The 19481-nt window shown below is 39.6% G+C and overlaps 1 protein-coding gene and 1 pseudogene across 2 annotated transcripts; both read left to right on the top strand.

Annotated features, from left to right (window-relative positions):
- Positions 1-50: 50 nt before the first annotated feature.
- Positions 51-17989, top strand: MGME1 (mitochondrial genome maintenance exonuclease 1). 2 transcript variants are annotated; one of them, XM_045980701.1, is made up of 5 exons: positions 51-242; positions 917-1496; positions 5474-5690; positions 15883-16015; positions 16391-17989. In XM_045980701.1, exons 2-5 carry the CDS (start codon positions 983-985, stop codon positions 16550-16552), a joined length of 1026 nt encoding a protein of 341 aa, XP_045836657.1. In that variant the 5' UTR covers positions 51-242; positions 917-982; the 3' UTR covers positions 16553-17989. The 2 variants fall into 2 exon arrangements, with proteins under 2 accessions (XP_045836657.1, XP_045836656.1); XM_045980700.1 differs by having other exon boundaries at positions 914-1496.
- LOC123927091 lies at positions 7010-11200 on the top strand (annotated as a pseudogene).
- Positions 17990-19481: the final 1492 nt, after the last annotated feature.

The raw sequence follows: 19481 nt of genomic DNA, 5'->3' as shown, positions 1-19481 counted from the left end.
AAGGGCGCGATTTGACAGAACGCGCGCTAACTCCGAAGGGGAGGGACTCCCCAAGGATCGCGGGAGCGGTTACCGAGGTGAAGGAGAGGCTAGCTGCAAGGCGTCAGCGCCGCGGTGTACGCGGGGACCGCCGCCCCTTAGGCGGGGCCTAACTCGAGCTCAGAGCGCGGGACCGGAGAAAGTACGGGTCTGGAGAGGTTGTGGGCGCGCTGGAAGTTGAGTGAAGTCTGGTGGCTTCTGAGGTACCTTTCCTGGCCGAGAGCTGGCTTCTGTTTAAGCTGTTTCTTCCCTAATCCTGATTCCCACAGCAGAGGCCCCAGCCGTCCGGTCCACGTGTAGGACCGTGGTTCCACATGTAGGGCGTGGTTCCAAATGTAAGGCAGAGCGGGAGGCCGCAGTCTTGGGATCACGATGATGGGCCCCACTGACCACCGCTTACCCGCGCTTTCCTGGTGGGACCGTTCGGAAGCTCAATTTCTGAATCTGTAAAATGGTGTCGCAGAAGTAACCACCTTAAAGGATGCGGGAGTTTAGTGAGAAGTCTCCTGGAATACTTAGCAAGCAGGGAGCCTGGTATCTAGGGATCAGTGGTTCACCTTGACGGTCGTGGCCGCTATGGGACGGGCTGTAGCATTCTTTTTCTGTATGTCTCACATGCCTCCCTTCTTAGGCTTCCCGATTCTTCGGATTGAATATTAGCGACGTCTTGCCCCAAGCTGTACTATTAAACATTTAACAAGGCTGGTCGTTCTGCCTATTAACGAGAGTCTTTCTTTGGAAATAGGTTTGTCCAGACATGTCGGAAAAGCTTAATGGAATGCAGGTTAATGGGCCTTACCGTACTGATGCAGTTTCCATTTTAGCCCTTCAAATATTTAATGCATTTGGTATCTAACTCCACTTTTCTCTTTAGTAGGAGTGCAAAGATAAAAGGCCCTCAACATTGCAAGTAGACTAGAGGGAAGTGAGAAAGCATCTAAAGATGAAGTCGTTTCAGACCATCTGCAGGCAGCTCAGAAGTTCAAAGAGGTTTTCTCTAGAACCAGCCGCCCATGTGGATTTCTCCACTTCCTCTTATTCATGCAGCCAGAAGAAAAAAGTGAACCCTTATAAAGAAGTGGACCAAGGAAAGTACTCTGATTTAGTACAGTCTGTCTTGTCATCCAGAGGCCTTGCTCAGACTCCAGAATCATTGTTTGAGGAAGATAATTTAATTTATGGACCTGTGAGTAAGTGTAAGCCCCCAAAGCAAGATGAAGAAGCAAGAGTTCCACGAAACTGGTGTCCTCTCTTCAATCCAGAGAGAAGCATAAAACCAAACGCAACAAGTACTCCTACAGTTCCTTTGAAAATCCCTTTGCAAAGAAATACAATACGTAGTGTGACCAAGATCCTTCAGCAGACCATGACATCAGAACAGCTTTTCTACTTGGAGAGGTGGAAACAGCGGATGATTCTGGAACTGGGAGAGGATGGCTTTGCAGAATATTCTTCAAGTAATTTTCTCAATCCTGGTTCTGTATGGTTACTGTGTTTTCTAGACGAAAGAGCGCCAGTGTCGAAAGAGTGAGGGTGTTTTTGACCTGAACTAGTGAGGTGCTGCTTTCAAATGATAAGTAGCATTAAATAGCACTTAATCTATATTAACTCAATCATCATAACAACCCTATGCAGCATATATACTATTATTCTCATTTCAGATGAAATGAAACTGAAGCACAGAGAGCAAGTAGTTTGACTAAATGATGTAGAAAATTCTTGTATAAGCTACAAACTTAAGTATTAAAGTTGCATGTTTTCTTTGATTAAGGAAAAGAATCACCTGATAATGGGATTCTACTTGTTTGCTAGGCATTCTCTTCAGAATGCAGTGAATACCCCTGGCTCTACTTATCCTCATTGACATGTAAATTTAAAGACAAGGGGTAAATCGGAACACATTAGTATTTAGATTTTGGTAAACTGAAATAATCTGATGCTCTTGTTTAGTAACTCAGAACAAATAAACTTAAGCTTTCAACTCCTAATACTAACTTCTTAGGTGAGGAGAATAGCTTCCTTAAAACAGGCTTCATTCAAAAGCAAGGTGAAAGACCATTGGCTTTGGTTGAGCATTCCTTAACTGCATGCTTCCCCGAGAGCAGTACGTGTACCCCTAGTGGCTGATAGCACTTTTAATTTTGAGAGTAATGCACTAATTTTGTGGCACCTTATAAAAAACTGTGTGTGGGTAACACATTAAACATGTCACATACGTTAAGTATATAAACAGCACCTGGGTATGTCAAAAAATGGTCAAGGTCCTCATCCTTTAGAACATTCCTCAGCTGTGGTGGGGGAGGAATATATGCAGGAGCTAACTGCCTTTAGGTAATAAGTAACAACCACTAAGCTATTTTTTGTTTTCTAGACACGCAGCATAAAATGAAATCTAATGGCATCTTTTCATATTTTGTACCACTAGGATTTAGACTTGACGTTGTTTCCTCATGGGAGGTTGTTTTGATTTTCCTTGAACCTGGAATATTATAGTTTGTGGGGATGCTGAAATCACGGATAAGTAAAGGCAGAAACCTGCTAGGAGTTTGGGAACTTAGGACTTTGTAGCCATTGACACAAAGTAAAAAAGTTCTCTGGAGTCCTCCTTGATAAAGGAAAGGAATTTCTGTTGGGAATGTGAAGGTGCTCCACTTCCCAAGCAGAGATAAAACAATGGTTGTTTTCCATATAATTCACTTTGTTGATCTAGATTATTACTCTGACGTGTTTCTCGGGATCAATTTTAAGAAACAGGCAGTCACTTTTCGTAAGGGTCAATCACATGAGGATTAGAGTCATCCTCCCCACCAATAAAGAAGGGAAGAAAAGGGCGCCTGGGTGGCTCAGTGGTTTAAGCCGCTGCCTTCGGCTCAGGTCATGATCTCAGGGTCCTGGGATCGAGTCCCGCGTCGGGCTCTCTGCACTGAAGGGAGCCTGCTTCCCTCTCACTCTCTCTGCCTGCCTCTCTGCCTACTTGTGATCTCTGTCAAAATTAATAAATAAAATCTTAAAAAAAAAAAGGGGAAGAAAAGAAAGAAAAAGCATGTCATAGCCCACTAAATTGATTAATGGGTCAGGAGAGGCAGCTTTTAAAATACATTATTGGTAAATTCTTTTCCCCCTGCTCTTTCCAAAGGCTAGAGCATAGAGATGTGTCTGGAGCTGGCATTCTCAACATTTGGTCAATTTCTCAAGTGTCACTTTACCTTTTGAAGATTGCCAAAGATAAAAAAGTCTGACTTGGATTTATATTTAAGTGTTGATCATAGTGGAAAGGGGTGGAATTTATTTTTTCCAGTTGATTACTAAAAATAGTTACTTTTTAATCTTAAAATGTTATCCATCCTGCCAGTTTATCAGTCAGAATCTTGGAGACTCGTGGATTTTTTTTTTTCTCTTAAATACACATTATATACTGGGACTTGAAAACATTTCATTTTCATTTAATTTACTGAATGAATATTCTGATTATGCTATCTGCATAAATCTTGTGCTTTTTAAAATTTACTTAGGGGCACCTAGGTGGCTCAGTTGGTTAAGCATCTACCTTTGGCTCAAGTTATGATCCCAACATCCTGAGATCAAGTTCTAATTTCTGGCTCCCTCCTCAGTGGGGAGTCTGCTTCTCTCTCTCCCTCTGCTCCTTCCCCCTGCTCTATTTGCTCTCTCAAATAAATGAATAAAATCTTAAAAAACTAATAATAATAAGTAAAATTTATTTTGACAAATTCAATTATATTTAATGTTCTGAGCCTTACAATGAAGGGGACCCCAAATCTAGATTCCGTTGTTTGTTGTCTCTTATATGTGAAGGACCTAGCTAAAGGTTAAGTCTGAAGTAGAAAATTGTTTATTTGCTTGGCAATTGATAAAACTGTTTTCTTCCTGTTTTGACCATGTTTGTGTTCTGCCTCATTAAACTTGTCTATAGATGAATGCTGTACTTTTACCTAGATTTTAATTCCATCTGTCTTAAATTTCTTGTAGGCCTTTCATATGCAGATAAGTCCAGTTAAGCCAAGTGGAGTATAATAGCTCAGTTCTTCAGTTGAATGTCATTTAACTCTCCAAGTAATTTCCCAGATATGACTCTATTTTTTGACAGTGATAGAACTGACCTTCAGAAGTCTTGGTAAAAGACTTTTTATTTGACAAATGTAATATATGCATTGAAATTACTTTACTAGATCAGATTTTCCTAATTTTCCTTGGGTCTGTCTCCATGCATATATATTTCCCACTCTAATCCCTAATTTTGCCTTCCTCATTCTATTGTATGAGGGAGTGGAATTGAACATGGACTCTGGTGCCAGGCTGCTAGTCTGCCTTTTTGCTTTGGGACAAAGCATTGTGTAGGACTCATTCATTAAACTGGGAGTCATGATTGTTACCTTGCTGGGTTGTTGTGTTTGAAAGTTAAATAATATTTTGAAAACACTAAGGCCACTTCTTAGCACAATGCCTCCTCTTTGTTTCCTTCCCTTGTCAAGGATGAAGTGAATATGTGTAATTTCTTGGATTTGTTTGTGTTTTAACGTTAAAAATGTATGAGGATATACAGATACCAAATCATTATGTTGAATGCCTGAAATGAATACAGCCTCATATGTCAATTACATATCCAATTTTTCTTAAGCATATGAGGAAAAATTTCAGGATAGAGCAACTGTCTTAACCTGTTTTAGTCCCCCCAAAAAGTGCAGAAGAGTGTTACATATATCCTCTCGCCCCCAAGTCCCAAAACCTGCAGTTTTTAATTTGTATGTGACTTGATTTTTATTCCTTGCCATTCATTAGGCCTGTTAGTGAAAGGATTCCCCCACTATGTTCATTAATTTGGTGTTGGTTGTAAAAAGAACTGTGAAAAGAAGCACAGTTCCTTAACTTTCTAATAATTATTTCTCATAACCAGTTAAGTTACTAAAATGGATGTTTAAATTCATAATATGATACACTAGGTGTTGCCCTAGATCTTGAACTGTAGCTTTGGCCTAATTCTACTACAAATTCTTTATTTTGATTCTTTTTATTGTTCAAACTATTTTAAGTCCCTTTACTTTTTTTTTTTTAAGATTTTATTTATTTATTTGACAGAGATCACAAGTAGGCAGACAGGCAGGCATAGAGAGAGGGGGAAGCAGGCTCCCCACCGAGCAGAGAGCCTGATGTGGGGCTTGATCCCAGGACCCTGAGATCAGGACCTGAGCAGAAGCCAGAGACCCAACCCATTGAGCCACCCAGGCGCCCCTTAAGTCCCTTTGCTTTTCAAAGTACATTCTTACATTTCACAAGAGGCTAAAATGTGGTATCTTAGCAGTTGTCACTTAAAGGTAGTTTATATAATTTCTAATTTTATTGTTCAGAGGTTTTCAAATATTTGTTTTTTAGTACTAACTTTGTTCTTGTTTGTTTTTTCCCCTGATTTTCTTTTCAGACATATTTTTACAAGGGAAACGGTTCCATAAAGCCTTGGAAAGCATACTTGCACCTGAGGGGGACTTGAAGGAAAGAGAAGAAAATCTCGAATCTGGATATATTGAAAGTGTCCAGCATATCCTGAAAGATGTCAGTGGAGTGCGAGCTCTTGAAAGCGCTGTTCAACATGAGACCCTGAAGTATGTAGGTCTACTGGACTGTGTGGCTGAATATCAGTAAGTAATAGATTTTTTTTCCTATCAAAGTGTGGAGTTAAAGTAATGAGGGGTGGAACAGATGACGCCTGTCAAACACTATTTTTTCTTCTGAACTCCTGCTTCAAGGTATAGCCCTTTGAAGTCAAAAACCTCTATGATACATAAAAGAATTGGGTATGGGGCAGGAGATAAGAGATACATGGGGAAGAGCCTCATAATTCTTGTAAATTTGTGTTCCAGAATCAAAGTGTTTGGTGGAAAAAAGGTATAATTTCTCCATATCCAGCATGTTCCTCCTTCCCTACTCCCAAACAAGCTACTAACCACTAGATCCAATTTGATGGGGCACCCAAGTGGCTCAGTTGGTTAAGTGTCCAACTCTTGATTTTGGCTCAGGTCCTGATCTCAGGATCATGAGATTGAGCACTGGGTCGGGTGTGTGCTGAGTGTGGAGTCAGCTCATATTCTCAACATTGAGAATATGTCCATTGAATATTTTTGAAAATTAAGGTTTCAGAAATTTTAAAAACACTTTTTTTAAAGATTTTATTTATTTATTTGACAGAGATCACAAGTAGGCAGAGAGGCAGGCAGAGAGAGAGGGGGAAGCAGGCTCCTTATTGAGCAGAGAGCCTGATGCAGGGCTCGATCCCAGGACCCTGAGACCTTGACCTGAGCCGAAGGCAGAGGCTTAACCCCCTGAGCCATCCAGGCACCCCTAAAAACATTTTTAATAGGTAATATATGTGGTTAACCCACGCTACTAAAAGTAAGTCTCCCATTTCCACTTTTCCTTTAAAAAAGGTTTTAATGTAAAATATATGTAACATAAAATTTGTCATAAACTTCACCATTTTTAAGTACACAATTTATTACCATTAAATACATTCATGATGTTGTACAACCGTCAATACCATCCATCTCCAGGACATGTCATCTTATAAAACTGAAATTCTGTGCCCATTAAACAGTGATTACTATACTCTCCCCTGCTTTCAGCCCCTGGCAACCACCATTCTACTTTCGGTCTCTATGAATTTAACTACTCTTTGGTACCTCATGTGAGTAAAATCAAAGTATTTGTCATTTTGTGACTGACTAATCTTTATCCTTGTGCTTTGATGCACAATTTTTAGAGCTTTTCCTGTAAGCCAGTTGGTGTATTTTGTTGTTATTGTTGCCTGTGCGTTTGGTGTCACATTCAGTAAAATCACCACCAAATCCAGTGTCATTAAGCTTGGGTCCTATGTTTTCTTCTAAGAGTTTTATGTAGTTTTAAGTCTTAGTTTTAAGTATTACCTTTAAGTCATGAATCCATTTTGGGTTAAATTTTGTATATGGTGTTAGGTAAGAGTCCAACTTTATTCTTTTGCGTGTGGATGTCCATTTTCCCCAGTACCATTTGTTGAAAAGACTGTCCTTTCCTCATTGAATAGATGTGGCGCCTTTGTCAAAAATCATGTGACGGTGTATGTTAGGGTTTCTGGGCTATTTATTTCCATCAGTCTATGTATCTGTCTTTATACAAGTACCATACTATTTTAATTACTATAGCTTTGTAGTAAGCTTTGAAATTAACAAGTGTGAGTCCTCCAGGTTTTTGTTTTTGTTTTTGTTTTTGTTTTTCAGGGTTATTTTGGCTTTTCTGAGTCCCTTTTAGATTCCATGTGGATTTTAAGATTGGTTTCAATTTGTGCAAAATCGTCGTTGAGATTTTTATAGATTGTATTAAATTTGCAGATCACTTGGGGTAATATGAACATCTTAAAAATATTACATCTAACCTGTGAACATGGGGCATGTTTTCATTTCGGTCTTTAATTTTTTTTAATTTTTAATTTTTTTCAACAGTGATTTACAGTTTTCATTGTGCAAGTCTTAAGTCTCCTTAGTTAATTCCCAAGTATTTTATTCATTTTGATGTTATATGGAATTGTTTTTGTAATTTCCTTTCCATATTGTTCATTGTTTATGTATAGAAATGCACTGAACTTGTGTGTTGACTTTGTATCCTGCTACTTTGGTGAATTTATGTAATTCTTACCAATTTTTGGTAAAAGTCTTACCAATTTTTGTGTGTATTCTTCAGAATTTTTAACATAAAAGATCATTCATCTGTGAACAGAGATAATTTTTCTTCTTCCTTTCCAGTTTGGTTGCTTTTTTATTTCTTTGTTTTGCCTAATTGCCCTGGCTAGAACATCCAGATCTGTTAAATAGAAGTGATGAAAGCAGGCAGCCTTGCCTTGTTCCTGATCTTAGAGGAAAACCTTCTAGTCTTTCACCATTGAGTATGCTGTGGGCTTTTCATATGTATATGGCTTTTATTATATTGAGGTAGTTTTTTCTATTCTCAGCTTGTTGAGTATTTTTTTCATAAAGGGTATTTCATTTTGTCAGATGCTTTTTCTTCATCAGTTAAGATGATTAAATGGTTTCCTTCATTCTATTAATAAGGCATGTAACATTGGTGGATTTTTGTGTTTAACCATCCTTGCATTCCAGGAATAAAGCCCACTTCATGATGCTGTATGATTCTTTTAATATGTGCTGAATTTGATTTGCTACTATTTTGTAGAGGATTTTTACAACTTTGTTCGTAAGGATTATTCTGTAGTTTTCTTGTAGTGCCTTTGTCTGGCTTTGGTATTAGGGTAATACTGGATGCATAGAATGAATTGCAAAGTTCCCTACTTTACAATTTATTTGGGAAAGTTTTAGTATTGGTATTAGTCATGCAAATGTTTGGTGGGATTCATCCATATGAAATCATTAGGTCTAGAGCTGTTAGTTGCCAGGAGATTTTTGATTACTGATGAAATCTCCTTTCTAATTATAGAGCTGTTCAGATATTCTATTTCTTCATGCTATAGTCCTCGTAGGTTTTGTGTTTATTTTCATTGTTTGTTTTCTATTGATTTTCTATTCTGAATTTCATTTGTCTTTAATCTCTTTTATTTTCTTCTATAAGTTTTGGGTTTACTTTGTTATTTTGGTTCCTTAAGTTGTAATGGTTAGGATATTGATTTGATTCTTCGTTGTTTCTTTTTTTTCTTAGATTTTTATTTTATTTTATTTTATTTATTTGATAGAGATCTCAAGTAGGCAGAGGGGCAGGCAGAGAGAGAGAGAAGGAAGCAGGCACCCCTCGTTGTTTCTTAATATATTTCTTAGTATAGCTTCCCTAACACTGTTTTCACTGTGTCCCATAAGTTTTGGTATGCTGTGTTCTTGTTTTTATTCACCTCTAAGTATCTTCTGATTTCCCCTGTGACTTCTTTGGTTGGTTATGTTAATTTCCACAAATTTATGGGCGCCTGGGTGGCTCAGTGGGTTAAAGCCTCTGCCTTCAGCTCAGGTCATGATCCCAGGGTCCTGGGATCGAGCCCCACATCGGGCTCTCTGCTCAGCAGGGAGCCTGCTTCCTTCTCTCTCTCTCTGCCTGCGTCTCTGCCCACTTGTGATCTGTCTGACAAATAAATAAAATCTTAAAAAAAAAAAATCTTAAATCTTAAAAAAAAAAAAGACAACCTAAATTTAAAAAAAATTTTCCATAAATTTATGATTTTTATTCCAGTTCTACTTCTTTTACTGATTTCTAACTTGTGATTGGAGAAGATGCTTTGTGTGACATCTATCTGTTTAAATATGTTGAGACTTAATTTATGGCCTAATATATGGTTTGTCCTGGAAAATGTCCTGGTGTGTGCTTAAAAAGGTGTGTATTCTGTTGTTGGGTAGAGAGTACTGTATGTCCGTTAGATCTAGTTGGTTTATTGTGTTGTTTTAAGTCCTTTATTTTATTACTTCCCACTGTCTGGTTCTATCCATTATTGAAAATTCATATCGAAGTTCTCCCACTATTATTATTGAACTGAATTTCTGGGGCACCTGGCTGGCTTTCTTGGTAGAGATTACATAAATAAATAAAAGTTAAAAAAGAACTGTATTTCTCCCTTCAGTTTTGTCAGGTTTTGCTTTATGTATTTTGCTAACCTGTTACTACATGTGTAAATGTATATAATTGTTATACTTCTTGATGTATTGAGCCTTTTATTAATATATAATGTCTTTCTTTGTCTCATTTTTTTCAATTTAAAGACTTTTTTCTGATGTTAGAGCCACCTTTGCTCTCTTTTGGTTTTTATTTGCATGGAATATCTTTCTCTGTCTTTTCACATTCAGCCTATTTGTGTCTTTGAGTCTATAGTGAGTCTCTTGTAGACAGCATATAGTTGAATCATGTGTTTTATCCATCCTGCCAATCTCTGTCTTTTGATTAGAGAATTTAATCCATTTACATTTAAACTAGTTACTGATAAGGAGAGACTTCTATCATTTTGTTACCTATTTTCTATAGGCATGATAACTTTTTTGTCTCATTTCCTGTATGTTTCTGTCTTTTGTGTTCTGTTTCTTTTTTGTAGTGAAACATTTCAATTCTTTTTTCATTCCCTTTTGTGTATATCTATATCCCAGTTATAACACTCTAATTTAAATTTGTACCAACCTCAATGACATTCAGAAACTGCTCCTTTAAACAACTCTGTCCCTACTTATCCCTTTTAGTTGTCACAAAATTGTCTTTATATATTATGTGCCCCAAAACATAAACTAATGATTTTTTTAGGTTTATTAATCTCTTTAATTATGTAGAAAAGAACCCACTCACCTATCCATGGGGCCCTCCCTCTTTGCTGCATGCAGTCTCTGGCACCTGAAGTGCACGGCTCATTGCCAGCAACAGGATGCTACTGACAGTTAAGGGTAAGGGTTAGAAAGGGAGTCAGCCTATTTTCAGAAGTACCTTGGAATGTGTCTAACTCAGGGTTTTACAGAAGTAGCAAGAATTTACTGAATCCAATAGAGTGGGTAGTATTGTGGATTTACAAGTATAAGGAAATGTGGCTAGAGTAACTGAGACAAAAGGAAATGGCCAACTTGGAGCATGAATGAGAACCAGCTCTGATGGGGCAGGAAATGATGGAGAGACTCAAGTCAGAGGAGTCCTGTTTCAGCAGCAACAGCTAATATTCTAGCTGGAGTTGGAAATGCAAGAAAAAGACAGGAGATTAGAACTGCAGAGAGTTCAAGAACAACTAGAGAAGGAGATGAATGGGGTGCCTAGATGGCTCAGTTTGTTAAGTATCCGCATTCAACTCAGGTCATGATATCAGGGTCCTAGGATCGAGCCCCACATCGACCTCCCTGCTTCTCAGGGGAGTCTGCTGCTCCCTCTCCCTCTGTCCCACCACCCCCCATGCTCATGCTCATGCTCTCTCTGTCTCAAATAAATAAAATCTTTAAAAAAAAAAAAAAAGATAAAGGAGAAGAGAATGAATATAGAAAATAACAGTGAAGATGTTTCCCATTGGGAGGATACAGCAGCAGTCTTAGGCAAAACACTAGTTGAAATTAGTGCTCTGTATGGGGCAGCTCACTTGAGCAGAGTGGAAGAACATGATGAACCAGTGCTATCTGATGTTTCATAAAACATTGATCAAGATTTGTATGATCAACCAACCTAAGAGCAATATTTTTTTTTAATATTTTATTTATTTATTTGACAGAAAGAGAGCACAATTAAGCAGAGCAGCAGGCAGAGGGAGAGAGAGAGAGAAGCACGCTCTCTGCTAAGCAGGGAGCCTGATGCGGAGCTCAATCCCAGGACCCTAGAATCATGACCTGAGCCGAAAGGCAGCCGCTTAACCAACTGAGCCACCCAGGCGCCCCTAAGAGCAATATTTTTTTCTGCTTGTTTCAAGTTTGAAAAAAAAGAAACCGTAGAAAACAAAAAGTGGAGTTACAAATCATTGTTACAAGAGTGCTCACTTTTTTTTTTTTTAAGATTTTATTTATTTCTTTGACACAGAGATAGCACAAGTAGGCAGAGCAGCAGGCCGAGGGAGAGGGAGAAGCAGGCTCTCTGCTGAGCAGGGAGCCCAATGTGGGACTCGATCCCAGTACCCTAGGATCATGACCTGAGCTCCCAGGTGCTCTGAGTGCTCACTCTTCTAATCGCCCATGTACTTACCTTTTTTGAGGTCTTTGGGCATCTTTATGACTAAAAACGTCTTTGTGCAGTAGAACTGCCATCATCTTTTTCAGGGACAATTTCTGTTGATTTATTTTTTTCCTTTAGGCCATACTTTCCTGTTTCTTTGTTTGCCTTGTGATTTTTGCTGTTGTTGTTGCTGTGGAAAACTGGGTATTTGAATCTAATGTGTGACCCTGGAAATCAGGTTCTCCCTCTACCCCAGGGTTTGCTGGACTTTGTTCATTGTATTTTCTTTTCAAGTTTTTTTTTTTTTTTTAAGATTTTATTTATTTATTTGACAGAGAGAGAAAGAGCAGGGGGAGCAGCAGGCAGAGGAAGAAGCAGACTCCCTGAGAACCAGGAAGCCGGATGTGGGGTTCAATCTCAGGACCCTGAGTTCATGACCTGAGCCGAAGGCAGACACTTATTTAACTGACTGAGCCACCCAGGCACCCCTATTCATTGTATTTGTTTGGGGTTTTGTTATTGTTCTCATAGGCTGTCTCTGTCCTGAAATATAAACTCAGGGTCTTCTCAAGTCTTTTCTGGGCCTGTGCCCTTCCCTGGACATACACAGTCACTTTCTATTTTCCCTTTGGTGTTGTAGTCTTTAGTATCTTAATTCCCAAAAAGGGAAAAAGAAAAACGAAGGGTTTAAAAAATGGGCGTTGGCCCTTTAAGTCCTCTGGAAGTAATTTGGCTGGAGGAAGAGGGGCTTGTAGCAGTGGGGGGAGGTGCAGTAACAATGGCCATCCTGCTCATCTATACCTCTATGAACTGAAGCAGCAGTCAGTGTTGAGGCACAGATCCCTGACATTTGGAGGATGAGGCCCTTTTTGTCTGCTCTTATTCCCACAAGCTGTGTATGCACTCCTCCAAGATCGTGTACACAGCTGCCTGCCCCTTAGAAGGAGTGGGGGGAATGGGTAGTTGTTAAGAGCCAAAATTGACCAAAATTAACCAGAGTTTACCATTCAAGGCTTCAGTAGGCTCTAGATTTCCAATAATTATATCAGGCAGATTCTGCCATTGCAGTTGTTGTCTAGGTGGGCCTACAGATTTCAGGTGCTTCCTACCCTTCCATTTTCCAAGAATCCTCCACCCCTACTCTGATTTTAAGTTCTTGTGATCTTGGGGCACCTGGATGGCTCAGTCTGTTAGGCACTGGAGTCTTGATTTTGGCTCAGGTCTTCATCTCAGGGTAGTGAGATCAAGCCTGTTAGGTTCTCTCCCTCTCTCTCTCTCCCTTCCTCCCCCTCCCTCCCTCCCTCCTTCCCTAAAAATAAATAAATAAAGTTCTTGTGGTCTTGAGGTACTTTATGACTGTATGTTACAATCATTTGTCTCCACTCCCACTTACACAAAGTGCCAAACCCTGCTTTATTTCATTTTGAAACTATTTTAGAGATCTTTCCTTATTGGTTTATGTAGATCTGCAACATCCTTTTCTCTTTTAATAATTTTCCACCACTCAAAATTAATTTAACACAGTCACATCTGTGTTCCGATTTTTTTTAATATACCATAAATTAAGCTCACATCACCTTAAAAGGTGATAACCACATCTTCCCTCCTCTCACAGTCCCCTTGCCAAAAACAATCACTATGTCCTAGGCTACTTCCTATACTACTTAACACACCCACAAGATTAACACTGTTTAATGCATGTATAAGACACTGCCAGTCTATTTTCCACATACATACACAGAATACCATATATTGTTACCTACATGTCTGTGAGAGTCACAGTATATAGAAATTTCTACATGCATAGTATCACAAAGCTGGTAAGATGTTTGGCCCTGGAGCCAGGCTGGCTAAGTTTGTTTTCTAGCTTTTCATCTTAACCTTAAGGTAGTTAGCCTCTCTGTACTTCTGTTTGTTCATCTCTAAAACAAGACAAATAAAAGGACTTACCTCATAGAGTTCTTACAGAGATTAAATGAGACATTCTCTGTATAGTACTTAAAATGCAAACTACTCGATAGATGTTAGCATGGTGATTTCGATCTTCTCTCTTTTTAACTGTTATTTGGTATTCCTTTGTATTAATGAACCATATCTGTTTCCCTCTGGAGAACATTCAGGTTATTTCTGGTTTTCCACAATCACAAACCGCAGCAGTGTCATATCTCCTTGTAGATAGCTGTGAGGTTCACTTGTTGGTTTGGTGGATCTTATATACGGTTCGGATAAATTCAGTTGATCTGAAGTAGGCCTGGATATGAATACTTATATTTTCCAGGCTCTTGTCACTTGCACCTGGAATATCAAACTATTGCTCTTCAGTGCATACTGAAAAGGGCAGTTGCTGGATTAAAGGGAACAGGCATTTTCAGTTGTCCCAGGTGTGAGTGTGCTTATTTGTGCACACCTTCGATGACACCGCATTAGGTGCTGTTTATCAACATTGTCTCTCGTGGTTTCAGTCTGTATTTCACTTAACTTGGGCTGAGCATCTTTTCATTTGTTGTGAACTGTAACTGTCTTAGTGAAATTTTAATTTGGGTTTATACTACTAAAAATCTCTTTTCCACATTATTTAGTTCTGCAAGTTATAGTATGTTGCAAGAAATGGTGGTCTATATCAAAAATCTTTATTTTAGGGCGCCTGGGTGGCTCAGTGGTTTAAGCCGCTGCCTTCGGCTCAGGTCATGATCTCAGGGTCCTGGGATCGAGTCCCGCATCGGGCTCTCTGCTCGGCAGGGAGCCTGCTTCCCTCTCACTCTCTCTGCCTGCCTCTCTGCCTACTTGTATCTCTCTCTGTCAAATAAATAAAATCTTTAAAAAAAAAAAATCTTTATTTTAGGGTATTTTGATTTATTCCAGGTTGAGAACTATGAAGCCCCCTGGGGATACTGGGGCCCTCTCTTCATTTTCATAGAGTATATTGGTTTTGTAATATTGCAGAGTTTGACAGAGATAGTAAAGCTACGTCTAGCCCTGTACTGTCCAAGAGACTACCCACTAGCACATACAACCATTAGATACTTGAGTGTGGCCAATCTAAACTGAGGTATGCTATGAATATATAAAGTAGGTTTCAGTGATTTACTACAAAAAAGAACATAATGTATCCCATTAATAACTTCTTAATATTACATAATGAAATGATAATATTTTGAGTATGTTGGGTTAAATAAAATATTAAAATTTCACCTGTTTTCTTTTTTGATGTGGTTACTAGAAAATTTGAAATAACATATATAGCTTACATTTTATATTTTTTAGACAGTGCTACCCTAGGTTGACTTTATAAATACCTTGCATAAATTCTAGAACTATGGTGGCAGGTGGGTAACATGCATACTTTGTACAAAAACTCCCTCTAAACTGCTGGTTTTGGAACTGAAGTTCATGGAAGACAGAATGAACAGATAGTCACCAGTTACCAGTCTGCTCACCCTGTGATCCTTCTGATATCCGCACTTGGCAAATATAAATCCCACTGGGAGAGGGGTAATGGGGAGGAATATACTGGTTATTTGACTTTATTTTAAAGTGGCAAGAATTTTTTTTTATCTTTCCCAGTACCCCTAATAGTAAGACACCCTACCCTGTACATAAACTTTCAAGGCAGGGACCAAGTCTTCTTTTTTCTATTTCCGTGTATAATCAGTGCCTATTAAATGCTGATGGATTTGAACTCCAGCTTTGGTTTCTAGCAAGAGAATTTCTGAAGCACCATGATACTTTTGTCCTTTATGATGGGGATTGCTACTGGTCTCTTGTGGTTCATCCTGATAAATACTTGAAATAAGATCCAACTAAGATAGTGGTAGACATAGTTTCAATTCCCATGTCAACTGTTAAACAAGGCCATGGAGGTCCAAAGGACTTTTGAGATAGTTTAGAAACTGGAACTGTGGGAAAGTTCCCTAGCACTTCTGCATGGATCCACACCTGTAATTCTCACCGGTATGCTTCCGGAAGCATTTCCCATCATAACCCTGACATGCCCATTACTGACCCGAATATAGGACTCAGGAAAGAGAACATCACACTTCTCTAATCCTCAGGAGTAAAGCTCAGAGGAGTTAGCTGTCTTTTTGGAAAGTGGAGAATAGCAGCAACAGTCATTGAGTGATAAGTAGTAAACCATACCTAAGAAGAGGCTTAAGTTTCTCAGTTTGAACTATTACTTAACGAAGATTTCCTTTTCTTTCTCTGTAGGGGCAAGCTGTGTGTGATTGATTGGAAAACATCGGAGAAACCGAAACCTTACATTCGAAATACATTTGACAACCCGCTGCAGGTTGTGGCCTACGTTGGTGCCATAAATAATGATGCCAACTATAGCTTTCAGGTTGGGACACTGAGCCTCTACTTACATAAAGCCTTGCTTGATGCTTATTCGTGGCTACTTAACTCCTCGTGATTTTTATTCTGTTTGTGTCCCATTGTTCACTCTGTTCTTTGTCCTTCTACCACCTTAAAAAGCACTTCCCCTGTTCTGAGCTTTCTGTCATTGTTAATAGTGCTTTAGTGTTTACAGTCCATTCTTCAATATCTTACTTGTCATCTTTGTGTTCTTACATATCCTGGTATAATCTCCCTCTTAGAAATAGGAGTTATTACTATAGATTGTTTTATTCTGAGTTTGCCCTAGAGCAAAAAGGAAATGAACCTCAATTCTGGTACTACTGTATAAATGTTGGAACTGCCCTGTGTTTCTTCCTAGGTTCAGTGTGGCTTAATCGTGGTGGCCTACAAAGATGGATCCCCTGCTCACCCACATTTCATGGACACTGAGCTTTGTTCGCAGTACTGGGCCAAGTGGCTTCTTCGACTAGAAGAATATACAAAGAAGGAAAAGAACCAGAATGTTCAGAAACCAGATTAAGGGACAGAATGATGTCTGGGAACATTCAGTGGTTCCTCACAATTTGGGAAGATCTATTGCTGCTTAAGGTAGAGATGCCACAGGATCTGAAAGCTACATAACCCAAGTGGAAGTATTTGTTGAAATCTGTTACAATCAAAAAGATTGAAAAGCCAGAGAAATTTAGATGTTAAGGGTTGGACTTGAGCACATAAAAGAAGCACAAGTAAGCATGGTCTATCATTTACCTAGAAAAGCAAAGCAGGATTCTCACCATGTTGGTGGCTCTTGGACTCCCCTCTATAACCTATTCCTGAGAAGGATGTCCAGTCCTTGAATTGAGATTGGAGGGCTTGAGGCTTGGCATGCAAGAAGTTCCCCAGGGTACCCCAGGAAGGAAGGGGTCTCAAGCCCCCAGCTGTGTGTGGAGGGAGAAATCGCATCGGCCCACTCCTACTGCCAATGTGATTTCCTAAAACTAGTTTTATATGTTGAGGTTTTCTGTATATTTCACTTGGGAGAAAAAAACTTCCACTTAACATTTTTGAAAAAATGTATTTTTTTTTCACATATAATGTAATTCCTTAGCCTCAGGTATAACATTGCTCTCTGGAAAGATGGAGCATTTTTCACATGGTTGACAATCCCACCTAACATACCAGTGAATAACCCTTAGGAGTAACCAGACCCCAGCCTGAGCTTTGTAATTATGGATATTTTAGTAGCTCTGTTCTGGTTTGAGTCAATGAACCATGTACATAAAGAAAAAGTATCATTTGTGAGATTCTTCAGCTAGGGAGAACAGTAATTTTTGTGTGTTTGATAAGTAATAAAAAGTAATAGTTGTCACTGGGATCGGGAAACTTAATAAATAAATGCCCACTATAGCTTTGGGGGAAGGGTCCCTGTTTTATGGAATGGGATAGCATTTAAGTTACATTTGTGGTCTTAAAATAGTAGGGTGCTACAATTTTTTCTTTAATTAGCCATTAATTATAAGAAATAAAATATAACGTGAGTAAAGTAATGGGGCTGTTGTTTCAGTTTCTTTTTACTTAGATTAGTGTGTTTATAGAGTAGTTCCATAAACCTGGAAATTATTTAGATTTTGTATTTAAGAAGCTCAAAATTCAGCTTTGCCACTGGCCTAGTAGCTTTGGTGTGAATTCTGTGCAAGTACATACAGGAAGGAGGCATCCTCTGCGATGGCCAAGTAAGCTTCAGGTAGGAGGAAGGAGGATTGCAAGGGAACTTTCACTCATACACACCTCTGCATTCTCTTCAAGCAGCAGACATTCACATAGCCTATCATTTCCAAAGTCAAAAGTCAAGTGAGATAGTTAAAAGTTGTAAGAGCATGGGGCACCTGGGTGGCTCAGTGGGTTAAAGCCTCTGCCTTCGGCTTGGGTTATGATCCCAGAATGCTGGGATCGAGCCCCATGTGGGGCTCTCTGCTCAGCATGGAGTCTGCTTCCTCCTCTCTCTGCCTGCCTCCCTGACTACTTGTGATCTGTGTCTGTCAAAAAAATAAATAAAATATTTTAAAAAATAAAAAAAATAAAAGTTGTAAGAGCAGATTTTTCCCACGCTGCTTTAATAAGCCTCCCTCCAGAATTGAGGAGACTAGGCCCAGCAAGACAGTTTTTGTTTTTTTTTTTTAAGATTTTATTTGGCACAGGGAGAGATCACAAGTAGGCAGAGAGGCAGGGGAAGCAGGCTCCCCGCCGGTCAGGGAGCCCGATGTGGGGCTTGATCCCAGGACCTGGGATCATGACCTGAGCCAAAGGCAGAGGCTTTAACCCACTGAGCCACCCAGGCACCCAAGACAGCATTTTAATTGTTTCCTAGTGTTCATAGAAATGCACCTTGGACCTGGCACTTTGCACCAAATCTCCCAAGCTAGTGGCATTAAGAGTCCCATGGAAGACCCTCAGAGTCTGACCAGGCAGACAAGGTTGTATGAGAACAACCAAAGTTAATCCCTGGGCAGGCTTCCCAGAAAGACATAAGAACACCAGTGTCTCACTACAATCCTGATATTCCTCAGATCTCACCCATTTAAGAAGTCGCAATCCTCTTGAGAGGGAAATGTCAATGAAAAATTATTTTCCCGGCTAAGTCATAGGAGGAGAAAGCCAAATCTGAGTTTCTAAATGAGACAACTTCTTAAGAATTACCGTGTATATCACTAAGCTGTGGATACCACCTGTTCCCCTAAGTGATGTGGCATATTAAAATCCAGTGAAGGGGCAACTGGGTGGCTCAGCAGGTTAAGCCTCTGCCTTCCGCTCACGTCATGATCCCGGGGTCTTGGGATCGAGCCCCACATCAGGCTCCCTGCTCGGCAGGGAGCCTGCTTCCCCCTCTTTTTCTACCTGCCTCTCTGCCTCCTTGTGATCTCTGTCAAATGGATAAATAAAATCTAGTGAAATGAAACACGATTTGTGATGAGGGATTCTCTAAATGAGGATAATTAAAATATATTTTTTAAAATGTTTATTTATTTGAGGGCCGCCTGGGTGGCTCAGTCAATTAAACATCTGCCTTCTGCTCAGGTCATGATCCAAGTCCTGGGATGAGTCCTGCATCAATCAGGCTCCTCGCTCAGCAAGAGCCTGCTTCTTTTGCGTGCCACTCTCCCTGCTGTGTGCACACTCTCTCTCACAAAAACCTTTAAAATAAAATTTTAAAAAATTTTATTTGAGAGCAAGAACACAAGGGAGGGGGGCGGGGAGGCCAGAGGGAAGAGGGAGAAGATTCCTCAAGTGAGCAGGGAGTCCAATGTGGGGCTTGATCCCAGGACCCTGGGATCAAGACCTGAGCCCAGGCAGACAGACGTGTAACTGACTGAGCCACCAGGTGCCCCTAAAATATTTTTTGTGAAGAGACTCCCTCATAGCATAGGATATAGTATTACAGTCTTGGGCTTTGAGACAATCCATTAGGTTCA

Source organism: Meles meles, chromosome 16 (assembly GCF_922984935.1).
Source record: "Meles meles chromosome 16, mMelMel3.1 paternal haplotype, whole genome shotgun sequence".
Lineage (NCBI taxonomy): Eukaryota > Metazoa > Chordata > Mammalia > Carnivora > Mustelidae > Meles > Meles meles.
The sequence above is the reverse complement of the archived record's forward strand: the minus strand, read 5'-3'. Positions and strand labels throughout refer to the sequence as shown.

Coding starts and splice junctions, on each gene's coding strand:
- MGME1 (XM_045980701.1), top strand. CDS start 983: ATGAAGTCGTTTCAGACCATCTGCAGGCAGCTCAGAAGTTCAAAGAGG. Junction 5,691..15,882: donor GACTGTGTGGCTGAATATCA/GTAAGTAATAGA, acceptor CTTTCTCTGTAG/GGGCAAGCTGTGTGTGATTG. Junction 16,016..16,390: donor ATGCCAACTATAGCTTTCAG/GTTGGGACACTG, acceptor GTTTCTTCCTAG/GTTCAGTGTGGCTTAATCGT.